Here is a 25726-nt window from a genome sequence, read left to right on the forward strand (position 1 = left end):
TCCAAATCGGCAGACCGTTGTCTGCCGTTCTTTAAGGCAATCAAGGGCAAAGGGTTCGAGTAGACCCAAGACTGTCAGCTCACGTTTGACAAGCTCAAGAATTACCTCTCTAGTGTGCTGACCTTAACCCGGCCCAAGGTGGGCGACATTTTAGAACTGTACCTCTCGACGAGCGACAAAGTGGTCAGTTCGGTACTAATAAAGGAAGTAGATCGGGTCCAACGACCCATCTATTATGTTAGTAAGGTATTGCAGGGAGCAGAAGCAAGATACCCAGAGATGGAGAAGCTAGCATACGCATTGATAATTGCAACTCGGAAGCTCCGCCCATATTTCCAAGCTCATACTGTTATCGTCCTTACCGACAAACCTCTGAGACAGGTCTTTATTAAGCCCGAGGTCTCTGGCCGATTCACGAAGTGGGCCATTGAGCTCAGCGAGTACGACCTCCAGTACAAGCTGCGAGCTGCCATTAAGGCCCAAGCCTTGGCAGATTTCATAGCCGAATGCACATTCAGCTCCGAAGTTCCCAGTACGGTCGAGCGTGAGGCTCCCCCCTCGGGTGAGCCCGGAGCTCCTGGATCGGTCGAGTATGAACCCCGTGTAGTAGTAGCGAGTGTGGCACCTCTCCTAGCCTGGCCAACCGCAAGCTGGGTTGAGGAGCCCTGGATCCTTCACATAGATGGCTCCTCAAACCAACAGGGCAGTGGTGCCAGAATAGTGTTGCACGACCCAAGCGGCATAAAACTGGAGTACGTGCTATGCTTTGAGTTCGAGGCATCCAACAATGAAGCAGAATACGAAGCGTTGATAGTTGGACTAACCCTAGCCAGAGAAGTAAAAGCCAAGCACATCATTATCTGCAGCGACTCCCAACTTGTGGTCAACCAAGTCACCGGCGAGTACGAAGCTCGCGAGCCAACCATGACCGCCTACTTAGCCAAAGTCAGAGAGGTCCTGCTCAACTTCCAGTCACACTTCATCAGACAAATCCTAGGTCGGAGAACGGTGAGGCCGATGCCTTGTCCAAGTTAGCCAGCACTAGCGACATCACCATGAGGACTGTGTACATAGAGGACCTATATCGGCCTAGCATTCTCAGGGGAGCAGAGGAGGTTGCTCCCGTCGTTCAAGTAGAGCTGCGCTGGGTCGACTCGCTCGCAAGCTTCTTGCTGCACGGGAACCTCCCTGCAGATCACAATGTAGTCAGAAGGGTGCAGCACCAGGCAGCCAAATACGTCGTGATAGACAAACGACTGTACAGAAGATCTTACACGCTCCCTTATCTGTGTTGCTTGCGACCTACCGAAGCCGAGCTCGTACTCCACGACATCCATGAGGGTCTGTGCGGTGGACACATGGGGGACAGGGCCCTTGCCTAGAGAGCGCTTCGACAAGGGTATTATTGGCCAACAATGAAGGCAGACGCCATTGAACTCGTTAGAAAATGCAACAAATGTCAGAGACATGCCAATATTCACCACCAACCCGCTACCGACCTCAAGTATCTCACTAGCCTGTGGCCCTTCACGCAGTGGGGCATTGATCTACTCGGGCCATTCCCGCCAGCAACGGGAGGAAGAAAGTTCTTAGTAGTGGCGGTGGACTATTTTACCAAGTGGGTAGAAGCCGAGCCCCTCGTGGCGATCACAGCCCGAAATGTCCAAAACTTCTTTTGGAAGAGCATCGTATGCCATTTCAGACTACCTCGGGTATTGATTTCTAACAATGGCAAACAGTTCAAAGACATCGAATTTCAAGATTGGTGCAGAGACATGGGGATCCAACAGATTTCACTTCAGTCGCGCACCCTCAAGCAAACGGTCAGGCAGAAATCACAAACAAAGCCATCCTCCGCGGGCTAAAAGCACGGCTGGACCAAGCTAAAGGATTGTGGGCAGATGAACTACCTAGTATCTTATGGGCCTACCGAACCACGGAGAAGACCGCCATGGGAGAAACACCCTTCAATCTCACCTACGGTACTGAAGCAGTGATTCCCGTAGAGATCAAAGTACCCACGTTGTGCCTGGAAGCATATAGTGATCAAACAAACGAAGATGAGCTACGCACCAACCTCGACCTACTCGATGAAGTGAGGGACCTTGCGTACATTAGGACCACAGCCTACCAGCAGAGAGTAGCTTGGTACTATAATGCTAGGGTCAAGAGGCAAAACCTCCGTGTTGGCGACTTGGCCCTTCGAAAAGTTATGGTGCCTGAGCCTGGTGCTGGCAAGCTCGGGTCCAATTGGGAAGGTCCTTATCGAGTGAAACGAGTGCTCAGGGAAGGAACATATGAACTCGAGACCCTCGAAGGGAAACAAGTACCTCGGGCATGGAATATTGTCAACCTAAGGCAATATTACCTGTAAAAATCCAAGAGCGGATTACGGTCCCTCCTAAAGCCTAAGGGCCAGAATACCGAGCTAACATGACCTCGGTACAAGAAGACCCCAGTTGCCACTTCGGCTTGGGAGAAATCCAAGAGCAGACTATGGTCCCTCCCAAAGCCTAAGGGCCAGAACACCGAGCTGACAAAGACCTTGGCGTGAAACGACAATGGCAAAGGCATGAAAACATTAAAAGCGTAAGTAGTTCGGGTATAAACCCCGCAAAACATAGTTCGTCCTGATATGTTGGTCGAACTGAGAAAAAGCCAACCGATGCTTAGTTCGGGCATACGTTGCAATCACTCCGTGATATAGCACGCGGGCCTTAAACGTGACAAATTGGGATAACGCCTACCAAAGAGCCCTACTTCAGGTATGTAACTTCAACAGTTCAAGTGATGAGATTGCTTTAGTAAAAGTAAAGTCCATCATACTCAGAAGGAAGAAACTTTCATTCATTCATTCAAAAGAAAATGATGAAAAATGAATGACAAATGCAATAACCGAGCTAAACAAGCTCGGGCAAGGTTCCATCACCATAGGGCACAACCGCCCAACTAAAAAACTTGTGAAAGACCGGGTTTATGGCACCTAGAAGCCATAGAAGCCCAGAGAAACACCACCTCAAGAATCTGCCTCCTCTTCCTCCGGAGAATCGGGCTCCTCTTCATCTGCCTGGTCTGCTGTCTCAGGAGACAGACCCTTCATAGTAATGCCGTCAAGGTTGAGCCCGGAAAACTTCTTCCAAACTAGCCACCGGCAGAGCTTAAACCCCGAGCGGTATGAACCCGAACCATACTCCGCCTGGAGGTAATGAAATTCCTGGGAGTCTTTAAAATCCCAGATCGCTTTCTCTCGCTCAGCCTCCACCATCTGATTGAATTTTCGGGTCCGGTTCAGAAGAGTGGACTCCAAGTCCCGCATTTGCTGCCTGAGAAGCTCCCTCTCCCCCGTCATCCTCGACGACTCCTCCCTGTAGCTTGCGCTCTCTTCAGTAAGCAGAGCGATTTGAGCTTCCTGATCATGGACAAGCAGCTCCTGAGACTCGCTCCCCTTGCGGGTGTGATGGAGCTCGCCCCGGACTAGGTCGAGCTCACCCTGGAGCCTCTGGTTGGTGGCACGTTGGTTGAGAGTGTCGATGCGATGGATGTGCGTCTGGAGAGCCATGGCATGAATGGCAGAATTCACCTGTCGGCAAGAAAGAAAGATCAGAAGACAACGGGAAAGGGTAAAACAAGAGAAGAGGAAAGGTCACTTACCACCATACAGTGAGCAGAGGCGAACGCGGATAAATCACCAGGCTCCATGTTCCCCCACTGAGCGATTTTCTCATTGGTAACCGCTTTCCGGCTCCTCCGACGGGCCACTAGATAGTCATTTACCCCTTCCCAGTTCCCCACTGGAAATAGGGGGTAAGGACGGGGCTGAAGGGGGTTGCAGGATGCCTCCCCCGACTGAGGGAGTTTGCTCCCCTCAGGGTTAGCCCCACTAGTCCCCTCAGGGGGGGCATCGGAACCTCGGGCGAAGGAGAGGGAAGGACCAATTCGGCAGACCTGAACTTAGTGCTCTCTGAAGGCGGGGTTCGGTCAGGACGCGTCCTCTTCGCTTGGCGCCTCTGGCTGCTCGAGAGAAGGTGGCACGAATCAGCACTAGACATGATGGCTACCACAAAACCACAAGGTATTAGTCCTATAATAGACAATGCATGTGTACACAAGCCGCAAGGCACTACGCGACCTGAAAGACCGACCTACCCGGGCTCAAGCCTGCCTGCACAAGCTTCTCCTCGGCTAAGTAGTCTGAGCAATGGGAGCCTACCGATGCCCAGGACAGCATCGTTTTTCGAGTCTCAGGGTCCAGCTCGGCCCCGGGGTCCTAGACAACGCCCCTCCAAGCAGTATGAAAGGGCCACCCCTCGGGGTTATGAACCACAAAATAGTCCCGCTTCCAGGCGGGAATCTTAATCGGCAGCTCGTATAAGAGCTTGTAGCTGCGACGGGGGGAGAGGTAATAAAAACGCATCTCCGGAGGAACCCTAGGAGCAGCATTCTTTATACAGAGGATAGATGCAAAAATATCAAGATCTAAAGGGAGACAGTACTCGCAACACAAAGATATAGTCCCAACCATGTTTCGAATAGCGTTGGGATGAAGTTGGTCAATAGTGACGTTAAAGTGATTTAGCACCTCCACTATCAAGGGGTGCAAGGGGAGACGCAAACCGGCCTTGAGCTGTTCCTGAAAAATTACTATGTCATTGGGACCATGCTCCCAAGGGAAGTTGCCAGTAGGGAGGCTATAAACCAGGTCCCCAGGGAGACGAAAATAACGGATCAGAGACCTGAGTCTCTCCACTGTCATTAAGGAAGGGCCAAAGGTGTCTGGCTCCCTTCCCCTAGAAGTAGATGCAGTATCGCCAAAGGCTTCCCGAGCCTCCGGAATACGCTCCCAGGCTCCCCCCGAGCTTGAGGGAGTGTCGTCATCCTGGCTATCGCCCCTGCGATAAGCATGATGTGGGTACCCAGACATGGCTGACGGCGATTGGGACTCACCAGAGTAAGATGGAAAGGAACTAACTGAAGAATTCGAGAAAGCTAGGCGAAGTATGCGACCTCAGAATCCAAAGGACGACGTGGAAGAAGGTAGGGCCTGAGGGGGGGCCCTATTTATAGCCCCCGCCCTTTCAAACTAACGGCTCGGGTCAAAGCAGATCCAACGGTCTGCAGATTTCCTGACCGCCCGCCTCCTGAAAACTGAAGGCGATTGGCAGTACGTCTTCCACGATCGAGGTAGTCGCAGCCACATGACGTTCGGAATTAAAGGCCACCTCAGCATGTTTTCAAAATCCGAAAAGTCAGGGAAGACAGAAGATCTCTTGATTCTCGCAAATGCATTTAATGGGGATTGTCAATCAAGTCTGAATTTTGGCCAAATCAGCCCATCACGCTTCATCAACTCCCCACGCTAAGGCAATACTCTTAGCCCGAGGAGTGGGGGGCAATTGATGAAGGGTGATTTGACCCGATCTATGAAACAACGACACGTGGACACTGACCCGATGTAAGCGACAACTCAGCATCGTGGTCCGGTATAGCTAAGTAATAGGCCCCTAAAGCAGCTCGCCACAACACGAGCTCTCGGTTCCCCGAGCTACCCCCAAAGGAATATTTCGAGGCAGCTTCAGCTTGCAAACTAAGAAAACCAACTCGCCTGAACTCCCAAGCGGACAAGAAGTCCCGAAGAATAGTTTACTAATGGCACTCCTGAAACATTCCTAACTCGCTACAAAGTAACTCGCGAAGGGATCGCACGAGCATTCCGCAATGAGCTTCTATCTGACAGGCCGTACCAGTCAGATTGCGCCATATCACCCACTGACGGCATAGTCCCTGTCCTTTCGGCAGTCTGCACCCACGTCTCTCAGTAGGTGGAGGCGTGCCTGTCACCTTGGAGACGTGTCACTCGCCCAGGTAAGGAGTACGCCCCAACGGCCACCTGCGCAGCCCTGGCAGATAACGGCTGTGGCAGGAGATTCGGTGGTGGTTACACCCAATCCCCCAAGGAGCGCCCCTATAAAAGTCCTCAGAACAGAGGAGAAATTTCTTCCGAAAGAATAGACTAAAAAAATCTCTTGAGTACAGGAACATTGCGCGACCTACACTCTTAGCCCTCGTTTTTCCTTTCATTTCCCCTACACAGTACTAACTTAAGCATCGGAGTATTTCCACCGGAAAAACCCCTGGGAATCCTACATTTCCTCTTCTCAAGTCTCGCCCGTTGCCAGCAAGAAGCCAGTCAACGTCAGCTAGGAGTGCCTGAAACACGCTACATCAGAAAGCACCAAGGAACAGAACCCATCTCCAAAGCCATGAAGGAAGGAGATACTGGAGACATACACAAATTTTGAGGTTTAATACTCTATATAGCTATCTTTAGTTCTTTACCATTGAAAATTGGTTCAGAGATGAATGGGGTTATAATAATCGGGTCGGATCGGTCGGGTCAGAGTAGGGCGAGGGAGGTTTAAACTTGGGCTTCAATATGGCGTTACGTTGGAGATGGAAAGGATCCGACGGGAGATGGGAAAACCTGGGTGAGGCGGGTCGGGTCGGGTCAAGAGTTGCCAAGCAATGGCACATGTATACAACATTTGAGGAAACATGCATGGTTTCACTTGGAGGAGGCTGTTCGCCTGTTCCCCCTTTGGCTTTGAAGGATTTAAAAGTCAACCACATTGGATTTGCGCAAGCATTAGAACCATTTATTAAATGGGCAAATTAGACAAAGTCGACAGATTGGATGGTTGGGATCCTCTCATAAGCTGGATTTATCCCTAGGTGGGACCCATGAACATGTGTGTGAATTGTGATCTCTCCCAGCTCGTATCATTCTCAATGAACAGTCACTCCTATAACTAAACTTATTTGAATAATTCTGCTTTTCACCACGCTTTCCCTCATTCAATGAAATTTATTTGTAATTACAAAAGAGAGAAAAAGAGAGAAAAAAAAAATACATATCCCGGACTCCATGCATGTTATTTGATAACTTAGCTTTTCACTTTGGTTGCAAGTCAAGTGAAGAAAGTGGAACCATCTCTCTAGTATATATTTGGCTTGGATGCGGCTGATGTGTGAGTTGGAAACACTGTTTTTTTAGAAAATTGTATATTTTCTTTTTTGGAAACGTTGTTGTCAAGTATGATGTTTTCTGGAGCAACAGTAATAATTTATGTTTGGTACCGAAGCTCTAGGAAACGTTTTCAGCACTGGTACCTAGTATTCAATGCCATATCACTGCCACTTCATGTCGTTGTTGGCAACAGCGAGTTGCAGCTCTAGGAAACGCTAAATTTGGCATTCCTTCAAGTCACGTCTTTTCAATTTCTAAGGCGTGGCTTGAAACACCACTTTTTATGGAAAAAAAACTGTTCCAAACAAACAAATGTTTCATGGAGCACCGTTTTTTCCGATATGGCACTGATGTGTCGCTGTTTTCTGGAGCAACGGCATCGATGACAAATATACACCTAGATAACCCATTAGTTAGGTTACATACTAAGATCAGAAATGTTATCTTACCTGTCAATGGATTCGATATATCTGTCACCTGAGAGAACCAAACAGAATCGACCCAATTATTCTTGGATTTGTTATGGTTTTCATATCATATCATGCCTGGGTTGGGATCGGTTTTTCTTATATGTAAATGTCTGAATGTATATATTAGTATACTACATTGATAATCCTAATTTAGTATCTTTCTTTTATGGCAAAATTTATGGTGCATTCCTAGCAAGTTAGTTAAAGTGATAATAATCATATCTTTAATTTAATGTGTAGTCGATATTAGTAAAGTGGTACAAAACCACTTCAGCGTTAAGAGATCAGAGGCATCGAACATGGCCGAGATCAGAGGCACCGAACAGGGCCTAAGTGTTGATGGTTCTGATTGTATGTGCACCGGTGTTCATGGGTTTGAATTCATTAATTCATGTATGTTGTTCTTTCATCAGGTTAATCTATGGCTCAGTGTTATTATGGTTAAATCTTAAGGTAGAAAACAATGAACAATGTTTTGTTTTCAAAGGTAGTTTTGACATTTTGAAAATTTAAAGTTGCACAAATCATCACATGAAAAGATAATTGATGGGCTGTTAACGATAGGGACTAAATTGCCACTTTTTGAAAGTTTGGGCATTGCAATGACACATTTGAAAGTTCAATTACTAACTTGACACTAAGCCCAAAGTTCAGGGTACTAAAATGGAATTTTCCCCAAAAAAAATCCAATTTACAATCAAAATAACAACAAAGAGAAATGCCAATAAAAAACCAACTTTTTGCAACTAAAATGGAAAATAAAACAAGTTGCAAAAAATCTTTGCTTAGACTTAGTTATGAAAGAGTAAAAATGCAAATATATATAATACAAATACATACTAAATACAAGGTTTTGCATTCTACATATTTGTATTTGTATTCCTCCCAAGCTGAGCCTTAGGCTGCGTTTGGTTGCAATGCAAATGCAAATATGTACACTACATATTTACCCATTATTCAGTTCATGAATGCAAATACGATTCACATTTTTAATTGTTTTTGCATTCACCTTGTTTGTTTGAAATCAATACAAAAGTGTGGGTCCATCATTAAATGCTCCAACTATCTTATGCTCTAATGCATTAACTTTTGTAAAAAAGTTAATTATCAAAATACAAAAGATAGGTACAGTAATACTCTCTTCTCAGAGTACAAAATTGTCAGAAAATACATTTTTATTCTAATAATCATTACCATTTTACGTTTCAAACAAACGTGAACCAAAATACATAAATACCCCAATAAGGCATTTATACCGCAAACAAACGGAACCTTACTAGTATTTCAACAACAATATTGCATTCATTTGTTTTTTCACAAAAGTCTAACACAGTTGAAACTACATTACACTCTAGGTTTAAGTGTATTGACCGTGTAAAGTCTTCTTTTTCCTACTATGGTTTTCTATAAGTCTTCTCAAATTAGTCTAAATGAGGAGACCTTTTGCCCAAAATATCATTAACAAAGTTTTATTGCCCAAGTCAATTAGTCTTGCATCTTGACTTCTCATCATGGGTAAGTTTTTCCATCTAGCATATAATCACCAATTCTCCTAAAATTTTTTTTTCCCTTTTAAGCTCTATTTGTTTGCAATACTATTTCATTTGCACTATAATAACTCAGTTTGGAAAGAATATAAATACATACAAAATAATACAAAATATAAGATTTTGCACACCTATTTGTATTTGTACTCCTTCCAAACTGAGCCATTATGAATGCATGAGAATGCAAATGAGAAGAATGCAAATTTTGGTTCATTTAGTTTGTCTATAGTTTTGTTAATGATACCTACTCAAAAAAAAAAAAAAAAACTCTTTTATAAATATATGAAAATGGATTAAAATTCTGTACCAATATTTTGAAAACTGGATTGAGCAATGAATTAGGGTGTTTGACAACATGGTTGATTTTGTTTTTAAAAACAAAACAACTGCCACATCAGCAAAATCAAACACCCTATCCAGCTTTGATTTTGGTTTTTGAAGTCTAATTGCGCGGTTCAATCTCAAAACGAGTAATTGGTTAGCTTTCAACTGGATTCGGGTCTGGTTTCCAAAAAAACGTGTCCAACACTTAAAAAAGAAAATGAAAGAAATGTTGAACCATTCCCAAAAGACTTTCTACGTATTCATAATCATCCTTCTTCACACACTTAATATTTGTTGAATAATAACTTCTCGAGAATATTCAATATGTATAATTTTATTTCCCTACGTATTCATAATCATCCATTTCATTTATTGAACAAAAAATTAAAAAAAAAAATAGTATAGTTTTTTTATTGTCTGAATTTCCAAGTCAATGGGTGTGCATGACTTGGTCAATGAGAGATCACTTTCTTTTTCTTATTTTTTGGAACACGGCTTTGACCCAATAAAGGTGGGGCACTATATGCTAGACCCAATTAGTGGGGTTAGTGGGTTAATGGTGAGAATAATGTAAATACCAACCCACCAGGATTCTCTTACACGGAGAGCCTTTTCTTATTCAAATTTGAACTTTTGAACTTATAACCCACGCCTAGGAGTGTCAATTGGATTGGATTTGGTCTAATCCTATCCAGTCCAATGTGAGGAATGGACTAGGTCTAATCCAATTCAATGAATATTTTGGATTATTTTGGACTGGATCAATTTAATGTTTGGACCATCTAATTTGTTCAAATTTGTGTTTAATTATTGAGATTGGTTTTAACCCAAATCCAGTTCATTGACACCTATATTCTTATATCAATGAACTAGATATTGGCTTAATCCAACCCAATTCAATATAAATTTAATTCAAATCTAATCCAATCTAATAAATATTTTGGACCAGATAAATCCATCCAAAACCGGTCCGTCGACACCCTTACCCACGCCTTCTCAAATGGAGGGATGCCGAGTGACCGACTGAACTAATGAGGAAGAAAGTATCCATTGAACCATCGATTGTTTGGAAAAATGTTAAATGAAAACCCTCTCTCATAGTATAAAGTAAGAAATTGAAGAAACTTAACATGGGCATAAATCTAGAATCTAGTGACATCATTTTGATGGTGTGAAGTGAAGTGATGATGGCATGGTATATGATTTCTTTCCACTCCAATGTGAAATTGTGAAAATATATGGCAAATGATGCTTTCTAGAACCCCATTCATATATATCCCTTGTTGAGCAAGGCTATGTAAGGATTGGGAGTGAAGTTGCGAATCCGCAATTTGGTGGGTAATGGAATGATTAGAAATACAAAAGTGGATGCTTTTTTACATTCCATGTAGTCTGGTTTTCCCACCTTGAATGGCACAACACGGAAAATAGTAGATTCTAGAATTCTTTTTTCTCTTGCTTTTCCCATTTTGCCCTAACCTGGTTAATAATCTAAACAAAACTCAGGAGAGCATATTTTCCCGTAACACTGAGTGGAATTACAATTACGGAGAATGAGAGCTTTAAATAACGTTCTTAAAACTGGATCAGATAGGGAACCATTATGGAGGTTGAATAGTCCAATTGTCTTGTTCGAACCGATAATCTATTTTGATTTAAAAAATAAAAATAATAAAAATGGCCAAAAACCGCTGTTTGGATCGATAGTTGGATGGTTTAACTGCCCAGGTCAGCGAATCATTAGCCAAGTAAACAGTTTTTGGACAAAAAAAAAAACGGTTTTAGGGTGAAAAGAAACTTAATCCAACCATCCAGTACGATCCGGTTTTGAAAACCATGTATTAAATACACTTAAATACACTCAATACTACATAAACATTGCATATTGTACAATTCAAAGGGGCATAAATATATTCGTGTATTAAAAATATTTCTATATTTATATGTTTTTATTCATTGAGAGATATTCTCAATGCACAATTACAAGTAGCTATGAGAACGGTATAAGCATAGTCTTATAAGGACGGAATCCGAGTTTGATCAGTATTCATGAACTGAAATTATTTCAGCTTTCAAAAATAAAAAATCCTTGTATTTAAGGTATTAGACACCCTAAAAAGCTATATGCTTCAATTCATATGGTTCATGCAATTTGCATCGATATTTTAATATTGGCTATAAATGATATCTGAATATTCAATTCCAATTTAATTGTATAAGGTTAATATGCATTTATTAGCAAAGTTTATTTGAATTTGTATGTTTATAAAATCAACCCTCAAATCCGTTATTCAAATAAATAAATAAATAATCAATTCAAATCCAAATATTAACACTGAATTTGGATTTAACCGTGTCCGGTTGGCAGCTCTAAAGCAAGACAAGGCAAAGAAAAAGAAACAAAAATGGGTTTTTGGATTTTAAGAAAAAACGAGGTAGTGTGAATCAAATATGACAAGAAAAATATCATTAGATTTCAATGCTATATTTGCCACGTGGAGGGTTTAACTAGTATTTCTATTTGTAAATAAAATGAGAAAAAAGGCAAAAAGAATTAATTAACTATAAAGATTTCGAAAACAGGATCACCGGTCACATTTTATGAAGGTGGTGTTTGGTACTATTGCCAGAGTGTTGAATTGTCGTTTTTCTATGAAAACGACCATGAATATTGTTTGAGGTGTTGCTGCCAATTAAGGAGATGCAATAATATTATAAACAAATTTTTGATTGACAAACAATTTTAAATACACTTTTCTGAAAAAAACAAAACGGCATAGTATTCGAGTAACATAGCAATAAATATTTATAGTACATTTCATTTGCATTTTTAACACTATTTTTCGATAAAACGGCTTATCTAGCAGCCATTTACCCAAAAACGTTGAATTCACTTTGGCTTATTGGGATTGGTTGAACGCTTTTAGGCCCTCTTCGTTTTTGGTAAGTTATTCATCCGATTAAATACAGTTTTCAGGGTAAGTTTTTTTTTTTTTTTTCTGGGAAATACTTACCTAGCTAAACGTATTCATCCATGTTTTTTAATTTCTCATATAAATAAAGTAATGACCATTTTAGCCATAAAAATCAATTATTAAAAGGGACATTTTTGTCTCATTCAAGTGTTGGCAACTTCCCCCTAGGTGGGAAAGTTATTTACCCATGTATGAGATGGGTATCACTTACCTGACCCTCACATAAATCTGAGAAATGAACATGGGACCTGGTCAATGGGAACCAAAATCCCATTGACCAACTTTCCACCCTCTCAAAATCCAAAAAAAGAACACACCCTTAGCTGTATAACAAGTTGTTGGACCAATAATAAATTCCAAACCAATGACAAATTACATGGCGCCCAACCTACATTTGCTCTCGCCCTGCGTTGAAAGTCAAAACAATTAAATAAAAGTCTTTGATTTGTTGCCATGGCCCTACCTTCAATTAGATGAAATGACTATTTGGCAAGGCCATTCGAGTACATCTAAGACCATGATTTTCTGTTTTAGCCCTGCTTAAATGGTATCATAGCAAAGAGTCCAGATCACCTACCAACAAAACACGTTTCAACCCTCTACTAATGTCATCTTATACAGCACATTCTCATGGTGAGATGTGCAGCGTTAGATCAAGTTGGTAGAGAGTTGGAACATGTTTTATTGGTAGAAAATCTCAATGCTATAGCAAAAGTGAACTCCATGGCCTGCATAAAAGTAGGGTTGCAAGTCAAGCTGTGTTAGGTCAGGTTGAGACCAACCCTATCCCAACCCTAAGTTCTAAATCCCAACCCTAACCCAACCCAACCTACCTAATCCTAACTAAATTCCTTTAACCCTAACCCAACTTGAAGCCAACTTCGGGTTGGGCCCAATCCAACATTCTTCCCATTCCTTAAAATCTCATAGAACTTCTTAATCTTAGTTCTTAATGCAACTTTCACTACATATATTAATCATATGCTTTATTAATAATTGTTTATTGATGTTTTTACCGGTTCCTTAAGTACAAAATTCAAAAAAAAAAAAAAGTGTTTGAAATGACTATAGTTTATTATTGACTTATAATAGATCTTTTATGGGCAACAAGCTATGGGTGGCAAACAACAAAGAGGAGGTAAAGAATAAAATATTCAAAAAAACATAAAATATGTTATTAAGGTTTTGGTATTTCCAATTAGGATTAAGTGAAGTGATTATCTTAAAAAAATAAATGATAGTATGTAATGGAGGCTATACAACTATCATGCATTGTATTATATATCATATATATAATATACATTTATATATGATATGTACTATAAAATCAGGTTTGGGTTGTCCGAAGAGGGGTCAACCCTAACCTAACCCGAAGTAAAATCGGGTTCATAAATTTCAACCCTAACCATAACTTGAGCATCAACTCAACCCTTGAGTTCGGTTAGGGTTGGGTTCGGGCCAACCTGAACCAAGTTGCAACCTTATGTAAAGGTTGAATGGGAAGTGCTAACAAAACACGTTCCAATTAAGGGTGTCAATGATATTTGAAAATTCGATTTCGAATTCGAGATTCGACATAATCAAATTGAATTTGGATAATTCGAATATTTAACCGGTCATATTCGGATATCCTTTTCATGCCGAATAGCTAATCGGATTCGAATTCGGATATGACATTATTCAATTCGATAAATATCCGAATTCGACCAATTATTTAATTCTTATATATAATATATACAATTTTAAATGTTTTATATAATTTATATATATAATAATTAAATTATCTAAAATAATTAATTAATTAAATTCGAATTGAATTAAATATTCAAATATTTAATCAAATTAAAATTTAAATATTAATTTTCAATATCAATTTTTTTAATCGAATTCGAATTCGGATATTGCCTGATCCGATTCGAATTCGATCACCTCACATCTCGCAGTAGGGCCCATCCGTTGAAGGATAGTGAGCCGATGTATTTTATGAATTATGACTGATGCGGATCAGCAATTGCGTTCAGCTAATGTATCATTTATCGTCTTTGGTAGCAGGGATAAATTTGACAAAAAAAGTTATGATTAAAGTACTGTAGTTTTCTGACTTCTGTTTGTCAAATTGTCTCAGAGAGAGAGAGAGAAAGACTGCCTCTCTGGTGGGAAAGATAAGAAAATCAGGTGCGTCAGTAAAGCAAACGCAATGGCGAGTGGAGAATGAGCTTCAATTGACGAAGACAAGAGTCTTACAAAACAAGAATAAAGAAAAACTGAAAAAGTTTGAGGAAGTTTCTAAGCTAATCATAGCTACAGGAGATTCGTCACCCACCATTTAAGCCAAATGATTCGCTTCCATCTCCTCCGCAGTTCGATCCCTCCGTCTAATCTTTTCAATCCTCTTTCGGCCAAAACCCTAGCATTCTCGCTTCCTTCGATCTCGGGAACATCAGCTACGAACCTGAGATCGCAAATGGGGTGTTGCACTTCGTCTTCTCAATCGTCTAGGCTTCTGTTTCGTCAACTCTTCGAGAAGGAGTCTTCCACTTACACCTACTTGCTTGCCGATGTCGCTCACCCTGACAAGCCGGCTCTGGTGAGGGCTTCTTGTCTTGAAATATAGGGTTCTTCTTTCAGTGAGTTCGTTCGTGAATGATGTTTTTCTGTTTAATTGGTTATGCTTGTTTTGTTTTGAAGTGTTTATTGTCGCAATCTGTTATTACTACTTATGAAGCATATGGCTTTCTCACTTCTTTACGTGAATTTAAAAAAAAAAAAAAGAAAAAGCAATCGTGAGGAATGTGCGGGTTTAGCAGTTGATTTGATTGGATGCAATGCCTTCTCTGTGATTGGATGCAATGCCTTCTCTGTGATTGCATGTTTCTTACAGTTTTGTTGATTCTTTTTGTGTTCTATGATGTCTTTTGTTGCTTAGTGGTTTGTATAATTGTTTGACTTCGCGGAGTAATAACTTCATGAAGTTTCATTTTCGCCCTTCCAAATGGAAATTTTCATTATTCAAATTTTGCAATTTAGAAGCATGGTGAAATATGTGGGATCGGTACTGTTTATATATTCGCAAAAAATTCTGTTTTATTGGATCCTGTTTAAAGCTCTGGTTTTGACTTATTTTTACACATAAGCAATTAATGACTCTCTCTACATTGTATGCTGCATGTAGAGAGAGCTACACAACATTATAACTGGAATTTTCTTCAAAGGGTTATGGGGATCAGAATATACATCTAAAGAGGTTCTTCTAATTATTTGCTTAAAATCATCAATCAAGAGTGGCCAGGGTGCTCGAGTGATAGCACCATGGATTGCCCAAGGGCTACCATCAAACTTCTGGGGAACGTCCTCCTCAGTGGAGTTTTATGGACTGCAGTGTTTGGATGAGGGATGGGTTTGAACTTCGGAACAGCTGTGTGATTCTGATGAATCTCATTACAATTAGGCCTCTAATGTCCTAAACTCCATTTCAGCAGAAACTGAAGAAGCCATAAAAAATAAGACTCTTCAATAAAAGATTTGATCATTGATTTCTTCTTGAACATCCTTTTATTTTGCTTCTCCCAAAGTTCCCATGTGACTAATGAACAACTACTCTTTTCATGATCTCCCCCTTAATCTCTCCAAAATAATGGTCTTCACTAGGGAATCAAATCCGTTAAAAATGGCAAGCATCCAACTCCATCCCAACTGCAAACGGATCAAATCAAATCGGATATAGGTATGTCCAAATTTAATTCCTTTTATATTTGAGTTCGAATCGGATTGTATCCATCAGGCACCTAGCGGATTCGAATTGAATTTGGATTATAACCTGATATTAAATAGTATAAATAAATTACAATAAAAGCTATCAAAACATTATTCATTGTTAATAACTTAATATAATGAACTAAAATGACTTTAATATTATATTTTATGAACATCCCCCCCTTTTTGCCTCTTTTGAATATAATAGTTATCTTTCTCAAAAAAAAATGATTATATTTTATGAACAAAATGAATTAAAAATTACTCGTATGAAACTTGAACCTATGACAATCTAGTGAAAATACAATGATCTAACCAAATTTACTGATAGATATAATATAAAATTCAAGTATATATGAGCATATATATCTTAATCGAATCGAACCGGATTATATTGGATCAGATAGGGGTGGATCCATATTTAATCAAATTGTAAACTAATCGAATTCAGATCACCCTTAATAGGGTCGAATTCGGACAATCTGATACCGTTTGCAGCCCTAGTGTTTGTTTCTGTTATATTTGGATATTAACTTAATATGGAAAATCACATGCACAGACAGAGCAAACCTGAGATGTGACCATATATCCGTACAGATTATGACGTGTGTGTGTGTTTAGACTATAGTCTGGCACCATAGAATCTAATGGAGCCTTCTTTTTATTTTACCTTGTTGATCAGTAATCTAATGGCACCTCCTTATTAGATTGGTGAAAAGGTTAACTCCTCTATGTTGTCCAACATGCATATGATTCCTTTTTTTGTTGATCTATTTTTTTCTGCATGAATTTTTATGCTAGTTTTCTATTTTCATTTACTTCTGTTTGCTTAGCTTTACTTTATTCGTTGAAGCCATGTTTAAGGCTCAAGCTGATTTAAGTCATGTCTGCAGTTGGTTGACCCAGTAGACAAGACAGTGGACAGAGACCTTTCTCTTGTTAAAGATCTTGGATTGAAGCTAATTTATGCCATAAACACCCATTGCCATGCTGATCATGTCACAGGAACTGGCTTGATAAAGGTTTGGTGGTTTCCTTTTTGTTATCATATTTGACTAGTTAGTCTTTTAACATTGCCAATAATTCTTGGGTGCTGCATGTTCTTATTGGAAATCCTGAAGAAAATTCAATTTGGCCAAGCACTATTCTACATCAATGTTTTATACTTAACTGCATTTGTCCATACATATCTTTCTTTTAACCCCTTGGCCGTACAGGGCAAGGTCCCAGGTGTTAAGTCTATCATTTCAAAAGCAAGCAATTCAAAAGCTGATCTTCTAGTTGAACATGGTGACAAGATATACTTTGGAGATCTTTTTCTTGAGGTATACCCGCAGACTTTTGCAAAATTTGGTTGTTCATGTGATAAGTAGACTAGATATGTGCTCATTTACATTCTTCATTTCCATTTGGATATTTTAAGTATCATCTGTTCCTAATGATGATCAACTAACATGAAATAAAAAAAAAATCGAATTTCTCAATATGATTACTTCTCATTATTAACTTAAATATTATTCATGGAGATTTACAAAATTCTGGATTTGTTTGATGATTCTGTTTAAATATTCTCTGTTTCTTGTTTGCTGGAGTGAAACAGAACACAACACCAAAATGGGCCAAACTTTGAAGTTGGGTGGTAAAAAAAATAATAAATTGAGTGTGATTTTATTTAAAGTCCTACAGGTTGGAAGGGACATCATACGTTTCTATTATCAGTGCCTACAAGATGAACATGTTTCTACTTGACTAGAGACGGTGGTAAGAAATGAAATTGAAGATCCAATGATTAATGATATCATCTGGATACTTGAGAATTGTTTGCATGAATATCACATTTTGGTATATGCCTAAGTTGATGCATGCTTGGGTGGATGAAGAATAAAAGAGACATTTCATTAACAAAGAAAATGAGAGATTACAAGTGAGAGGTGATAAGATATCCACCCAAAGGAAGAAGGAAATCACCCACAACAGAACGCAACAAAAAAAAAAAAAAACCAACCCTACGGCTCAAATCCAGAGCCAACCACTAGCCCTGGCCAAGATGACTATCTCTGAACCAACCCTCCTGAACACTTCAAACAACAGCATCTAACCCCTGTAAAAACCAGCATATCAAACTTCCACAACTCTACCCAACAATTGCACTTAGTCCTCCACATCTGAAACTTCTTCCTGACCCTCACCCCACGCATCTCCACCTTCCCCTTGTGTATTGCGCTTTTGCTTCTCCTCCCTTTTCTTTTTCTCAAACTCTTCAAAAGCCCTTCTAGCAAAAGCCTCATCACTCCCCCCTCCCAAAAAAAAAAAACAAACAAACAAACAAGAGAAAAGAAAAGACCCAATGATTTACCAACTTCAACGGCCCTCTCAACTAGTTTCCCTAAGTCCAACTCTCCGCTCTTTCTTTCCCCACAGTATGAATTCAAAACTCCATCATTCATTATAGTTTCACTGCATCACTCCTTCCCTTTCACCTCTAGTACTCCAATCTTCTTCAACTCCCCTGCTTCCGAACTCCCATAATGATAATTTGGTCATCAGAGATAACATAACCAAAAACCTTGTAGTTTGAAGCTCTAAAACCACCCTCCCTTCTTGTAAAAACTCTCTTATATTTATTGCTCGGGCCAGCCCTCACAAGGCCCTCTTTTGACCTTGAATAAACCTTAGTAACAAGCACCAGATGAGACTTAGTTGGTCCTCTTGTTTTCTTTGCAGCTACCAAACCTTCACCTGACGCTATGCAATCCAACACCAACCTTTTCCTTCCCAAATCAACTCCAATCCTTCCGATTAGCACGTCCTCAACTGGTCAAACATTGATATTCCTTTGGAAAACATTATTGTCCTCCACCTCAAGAAATCCAATCCCTTGATTGCTTGCACTATCCTCCCTCACCAGCTTCAGCAAAGCCTCTGCAAATTGTACTGGGGGTAGAACCTCGTTACAGTCCAGAACAAGAACTAAGTTTGAGCTCACACCTAGCTCCTGCTGCACAGAACTGCCTGGAGCTCCACACAGACTGATCTCTTCATCCTTAATAAAAACTTCTGAAGCACAAGACATAGCTAACGCCTTTGAGCCACCACCTTCCATGAGCTTAGACTTCTTCGACATCTCAGTTTCTTTCTTCCCATTAGGTAATTACCCAGACCTACTCCTCACAAGATGTCCCTTTTTACCGCCACTACTCAAAACCTTAGCCAAGGTTTAAAATTTCGATACGATACGCCCTGTATTGAAAAATAGATACATGATATGCATGGAAATCGGGTGTTTCATCTTTTTTCATGTGTACCAGACCCGTATCAGGGGTGTATCGGGACGTATTGACAAAAATGATACGGCCAAAAACTAAAAAAAATAAATGGAAAAAACAAATTTCTTTTCCCTAAAATAAGCCTTCTTTCACCCCCAAGTGACTCTAAAACCCCAAACCTCATTCCTAGAGTGCTCTAGATTTGCAAAAATTTGTAAGAAACAAGTGTAAATTGTTAATTTTTTTTTGAAGATTTTTCAGAGTTTGAAAAAATATGGCAAAAATAGGTAAGTTTTCAAATTTTTTATAATACCTTGTGATTTCTTTTTTTTTTCTTGATTGTTTAAATTTATGTTGATCTACATTTCTTACATTCAAAATTACAACTTTTTTGTGTTATCAGTAGATTTATGGAAATTTCATAAAGATATTTGGGGAAAATATAAATTAAAAAAAATTTGAAAATGTAATTTTTTTTCTCTGCCTATAAAGACTAAATATGTTTTAGATCTACTGATTTATCTATCATATCCATAGAACAATTGAAATTTCTTTTTTAATGTTTTTTTTTAATTTTTTATATTTTTAGAACTAAAAATAAATAATAATTAATTATATTCTATCATTTGATCACAATAATTGAATATATTATAATTCTATGGATGATCTCATATCCACATACCAATTGAAATTTTTTCTTTAACATTTTTTTTTATTTTTAGAATTGAAAAATAATTAATTAATTAATTATATTTTATCATTTGATCACAATGATTGAATATATTATAATTCTATGGATGATCTATCATATCCACAAAGCCATTGAAATTTCTTCTTTAATAAATATTTTTTTAATATATTATATAATGTTTATTTATTTTTTTATAATTTTTGGAAATAAATAATAATTATTTAAATAATAAATAATTATTAATTATATTTTCACTTAGAAGTTGTGCCAATGCATGTTTTATGGTTGGATAGGAGAGTTGGGTTTTTCCCATCCCATAAAACATTAAAACTTAAGAATTATAATTTATAAATTATAGTTAAGCATAGGATTTTTAGTGAAGTTATAATTAACTACAATACATTTTTTCATAAAACCATTAAAATATATCAATTTAATGTATATACACCTCATTAAGGTCTTATATTTAGTGTTATTGATTATTTTTTTTTTATTTATTAAAGTATTTATAGTGTTTCCAAGCGTATCTATGTGTATCTTAGTTTTTCTCCGATACGCATGCGTATCCAAGGTGTATCCCGATACGTCTCTTAAAATTGCCTTTCCAATACACTTGGCGTTTTCGATATTTTGAACCTTGCCCTTAGCATTTTTGGCTTATCCCACTGATCCCTTCTACTTGCAGCCACTAATCCTTTCTTCTTAAAACAGGCCCCACTTAGTCCCTTTTCAACTTGAAGACTCACAGATGCCGGTTCCCCTTCATCTTTCAAACCTAACACATCCAACCCCACTAGACTTTTATTACTTCATTGCTTCCTTCTTTTTGCCCCTCAAAATGAGTTGCCCTCGATACTCCCCCTTCCTCACCTTCTTTAATGCATATCTCCCCTTCCTTCAATGGGTCATGCTATCACCTTTATTATCATGTGCATAGTATAATTTAAATTTCATGGAAAATGTGCATCATCATCTTAATAAAAATTATGACTGAATTCTTTGCAGGTCCGTGCCACTCCTGGTCATACATTAGGTTGTGTTACCTATGTTACAGGAGATGGGCCTGATCAACCTCGTCCAAGGATGGCTTTTACTGGTGATGCCCTACTCGTACGTGGATGTGGGAGAACAGATTTTCAGGTAAATTTCTATTGCAATTTTAAATGATTAAACACAAAGAAAGAATGGTTGAGCATGTAAAAGAATCATAGTTTTTCGTTTTAGAAGAGGCAATTTATGGACTTTAGATATCATAAGGCATGGAAGTGGCCATCCAGTTAGAATGCAGGATCTGCAACAGAGATATTTAAGTAGCCTTCTCAACAACTCGTGGCCATAGTTGTCAAGGTGACTAGGCGACCATGGGGCGCCCAGGCGCCTAGGCGATGGAAATTTGGAAAAGGAAGGACTGAGGAGATGATGATGATGATGAGTGGAGAAAGGGATGACTGAGGATCCACCCCCGTTTTTTCGAAAAAAAAGAAAGGGAGGACTGGCGGAGCCCCTGTTTTTTCGACTGAAATTTGGAAAAGAGAAAGAGAGTGCAGACTACAGAAATGGAGGACTGGTGGACTGTTTTTTCGAAGAAAAAAAGGAAAAAATGTCTGAAATCTGGAAAAGAAAAAAGAAGAAGAAGAAGAAAAAAGAAAAACTTACCTGCCGCTGCTGGAGCTGAGGTGCGATGGAGTTGGGCTGGGGCTTGAGCTTTAAGTGTTCGGTTCTCCTCCCTCTCCAATTGAATGAAGAAATGGAGATTAGATTAGTTGTGTACTTGTCTTAATATTAAAATGATACCATGTAGCAGATTTATTTTAAAGGAATACAACAACCAATAAAATAAAAAAAATAGTTTTATATATGTATGTAGTCGCCTGCTCAAGTCTCCAGGCGAGCGCCTAGTATGCAGAGCTTGGGGCGTTTGGGCGAGGTGACCATGAAAAACCGCCAAGTAGTCGCCTAGGCGTCGCCTTACCAAAGTGTGTGTGTGTGTGTATATAAATATATATATGTTGATACTTGATAGTCATTTTTCATTTTAAACGTGCAATCTAGAAATTTTGCTTGAAGGATTAGATAATTTTGGTCTGAAAGAAAAATTGTACTAGCTCATGGAAAATATACATAGTACTAAATGGAGAATTGAAATATATAAATGCCTTTCTTTTCTTTTTTCTTTAATTGTTTATCTATTCATTAGATTTTGTATCAGTTTTGTTTCTTCAGCAGACATTTAGTTTGAAATTTTAACATTGCTTTGTAATTGCTCTTTCAGATAGCTATACCATGTGAGCATATGCTTTATCAGAAGGCCTTTTTTTCTGTTTTTTTTTTTTTTCCCTTCTACAAACTCATATTTTCAAACCAAAGTGAAAATAATCAATGCCAATATTTTACATGCAGGGTGGAAGTTCAAGTCAGCTCTATGACTCAGTTCATTCACAGGCAAGGATGCAAGCTTGGACCTTGGAGTATTTTATTTTCTTGAGAAGGGGAAAAGAGGAAGAAAAGGAAGTAGAGATAAAATTCCATATTTATACTAACAAAAATTTTCCTGCAGATATTTACCTTGCCAGGGGATACATTGGTCTACCCTGCACATGATTACAAAGGACACACTGTAGGAAAACATTTAATGTCTCCTCTTCTTTAAATGTTTATGATAAATAGATAGCTGATTACGTTATTCCTTTTTTTTTAATCATCAGGTCAGTACTGTGAGAGAGGAAAAGCTATACAATCCTCGTCTAACAAAGGATGAGGTAGTTCTCTGTCTAAAAAGCATCCCTATTTATTGCATGATTCCTTTTATTCAGGAAATGTTGCCAATCATATCCATATGTTATTGAATTGGAAACCATTATTCTCATTTTAGTGGATACATTGCCAGACTTCGTTCAGAGAGTGAACAATATTCTCAAATACGTCCGTTATTCAACCATGGGATCAGTTCCTCAATTGAATATTAATGCATCTAAGAGGAAAGCTCCTTGATGGGTTTTCCTATTTACTTTGAATTATTTGATTTTCTAGTTGCTTGAGTGTGAATGGAATTGTTAATATTCAAAATATTTGGAAATACATCAAAAGAGGAATGAGAAAAATAGATGCCTGGTTGTTGAACTGGATTCTTTATTTTTTATCAATATAAAGAATTAAACAAAGCCACAGTTGAACCGAATTCTGCTTCTAGGATGGTTGGCTGGGAAGCTGTGAAACAATGAGCTTGATGCTAATAGAAATGGGGATCTTATGAACTTACTAGCAAGTGATTTCTTTCTGTTTTTCTTCATAACTTCTTATTTTTCTTTTTATTTTTTTTTCATTTGTTCCCAATTCTTTCCTTGAAATCATTAGTTTACCTTCTAACTGTTTCTATCCTTCATTTCCTTTTTGCAGGATACATTCAAGAACATAATGGAAAGTAAGTATTCAGCTATATTATGAATCCGTGAGATGCACCATTCTAATCCAAGGTTTTAAACATTGATATGATACACCTGCTACTGGGCGCATCATATCAGTTTCCAAGCTGTCCAACAGGTGGCACAGGTGGAAGGAAAAACTTTGGCTGTTTGGATAAAATAGCATAGGCTGTTTGGGGACTTCCTGCACATGACACGTTACACCACTCAGTACCATATTTGTCTTTTTAATTAAAAGAATATAGATTGAAATTACTCTTTTACCCCACATCCATGCTAATGTGTCATGCACATCGAGCTTTAAAACATCCCAGGCTGTTTTTTTCCAAACAGCCAAACTTTTCCCCTGGTGGAATAGCCTTGTTTTCATGGCATTCCATGCAATATGTCATGCACATCAAGCTTTAAAATAGCCCAGGTAGTTTATTCCAAACAACCGAAGTTTTCCCTAGGTGGAATAGCCTGGTTTTCATTGTCATTCCACCTGTGCTGCTTGTATTGCTTGACACATACCATGGATGGGCTGATGCATCATCCGATTTGAGTTTTTGAATTTTTAAATCTCTCTATCAAATGTGGATTTTGAACGACAGATTTAATGTTTTCTAACACTTCCATAGTCCTATTTTAAATGTGTATAAAAATTATACGTGGCTGCAAGGATTTGAACCTGACCTAAGAGTCCTTGCCGCTTCACCATATTACAAGAAAACATTAAAGACAAAATGCTTTTAAATTTTAACTTTAATACCACCTTTTACTTTTTTGAGAAAAAATAGCTTATTTATCACTAAATTTAATTTTTTAATTATTAATGGTAAATTAAAAAAGGGAAATAATTAATTAATCCTTAAAATCATTATTTTAAGTGCTAATGAGATTTATTTTGGTTCCCTAAAGTTTACATTGCATACTTGAATACTTCTACCATTTCCCAACATTTCCTAAGTATGTTTAAATAATTCACATTTCACAAAAACCATTAGAATATATAATTTATGTGAATGTACCTTATTTATAGTAATTTTAGCCATAAATTTAATGTCATTGATGTATATGAAGAATTTTTGTGAGTTCTCCTAATGTCTGTACATCCAGATCATTCCAACATACTCATGTGTATCCAAAGTTTATTGCAAATTTGCAATACATATCCTAAAATTGCTTTGTGATAGAAATCACAAAAATCATACAGTTTTTTGTCTTTTCTTTTTTTTGAAGAAGAAGAAGGAAAGATCATACAGATTTGTGATACTGATATTTTGAACCTTGCACTAATCTCTTCCTGCTTTTCTAGATAATAATATAATAAGACAGAATTCAACCTCTTACTTGAGTATACATTACTTGTCATACAGATTTGAACCTTTCATATCCGAAGATGATGGATATTGCGGTACCTGCCAATATGGTTTGTGGGTTACAGGAGCCAACTGGAAAAGCTGCATAGACGTTTGAGCTATCTCTAGCCGATTAAACTTCCATTACTGTATGTAGAAAACAAAGTTGGGTAATTTGTGAAAATGATGAATGAGTCGTGTATTGAGAATAAGCTTTTTTCTTCTTGGTAATAGTATTGACTATTGAGAATGATTGAATGAATTTAATGTGATGCATATGTAAATATATCCTTAAAATTGTGTGCTGTGTTTGCTCTTGTCTTCTTTTCTTAATAGAGGCTATTCCTTGTCGTGATTGTAAAATCTTAGGCTGACAAGCATGAAAAAGAAGTTTTGGATCTGACTTCTGAGAACTGCCATGTTGGGTGGAAATGCTAGGGGTTAGGTCCATAGGCCCATATTCAGTCACCCTCTTTCCCTAACTAGGGGTGTCAAGGGTATTCAAAAATCCAAATTTGAATTTAAGATTCAACATAATCAAATCGAATTGGGATAATATGAATATCATATTATTTAATTTTTATATATAATAAATAAAATATTAAAATATTCTATATAACTTATATATATAATATAATTTATAAAAGCGAAATATTTATTTTATATATTTATTAATTACCTAAAATGATTAATCAGTTGAAATGAATTGAATATTGGAGTATTTAAATATATTCGAACCTGGACATTGATTCTTAATACCTGTCAGATATTGAACTTTCTAATTGGATTCAAATTTGGATATTACTTGATTTGATTTGAATTTGATCCATTTATATCTCTACCCATAACCCTTCTTCCCAAGAAGCAAAACACATATGAAGACACTAAGAACATGGCATTCAACTACACAAAAA

The 25726-nt window shown here is 38.3% G+C and overlaps 1 protein-coding gene across 1 annotated transcript; it reads left to right on the forward strand.

Moving 5' to 3' along the window:
• The first annotated feature begins 14336 nt into the window (after nucleotides 1-14336).
• LOC148866899 (persulfide dioxygenase ETHE1 homolog, mitochondrial-like) lies at nucleotides 14337-25109 on the forward strand. Its single transcript, XM_088977904.1, has 9 exons — nucleotides 14337-14927; nucleotides 16987-17115; nucleotides 17311-17418; nucleotides 21056-21190; nucleotides 22451-22492; nucleotides 22608-22667; nucleotides 22756-22809; nucleotides 23447-23471; nucleotides 24831-25109. The coding sequence occupies exons 1-9, from the start codon at nucleotides 14676-14678 to the stop codon at nucleotides 24920-24922; spliced, it is 897 nt and encodes a 298-aa protein (XP_088834030.1). The 5' UTR covers nucleotides 14337-14675; the 3' UTR covers nucleotides 24923-25109.
• The last annotated feature ends 617 nt before the right edge of the window (nucleotides 25110-25726 follow it).

The sequence above is a fragment of the Nelumbo lutea genome, chromosome 3 (genome assembly GCF_056320005.1).
Source record: "Nelumbo lutea isolate HS-2025 chromosome 3, American lotus-T2T, whole genome shotgun sequence".
Taxonomy (NCBI): domain Eukaryota; kingdom Viridiplantae; phylum Streptophyta; class Magnoliopsida; order Proteales; family Nelumbonaceae; genus Nelumbo; species Nelumbo lutea.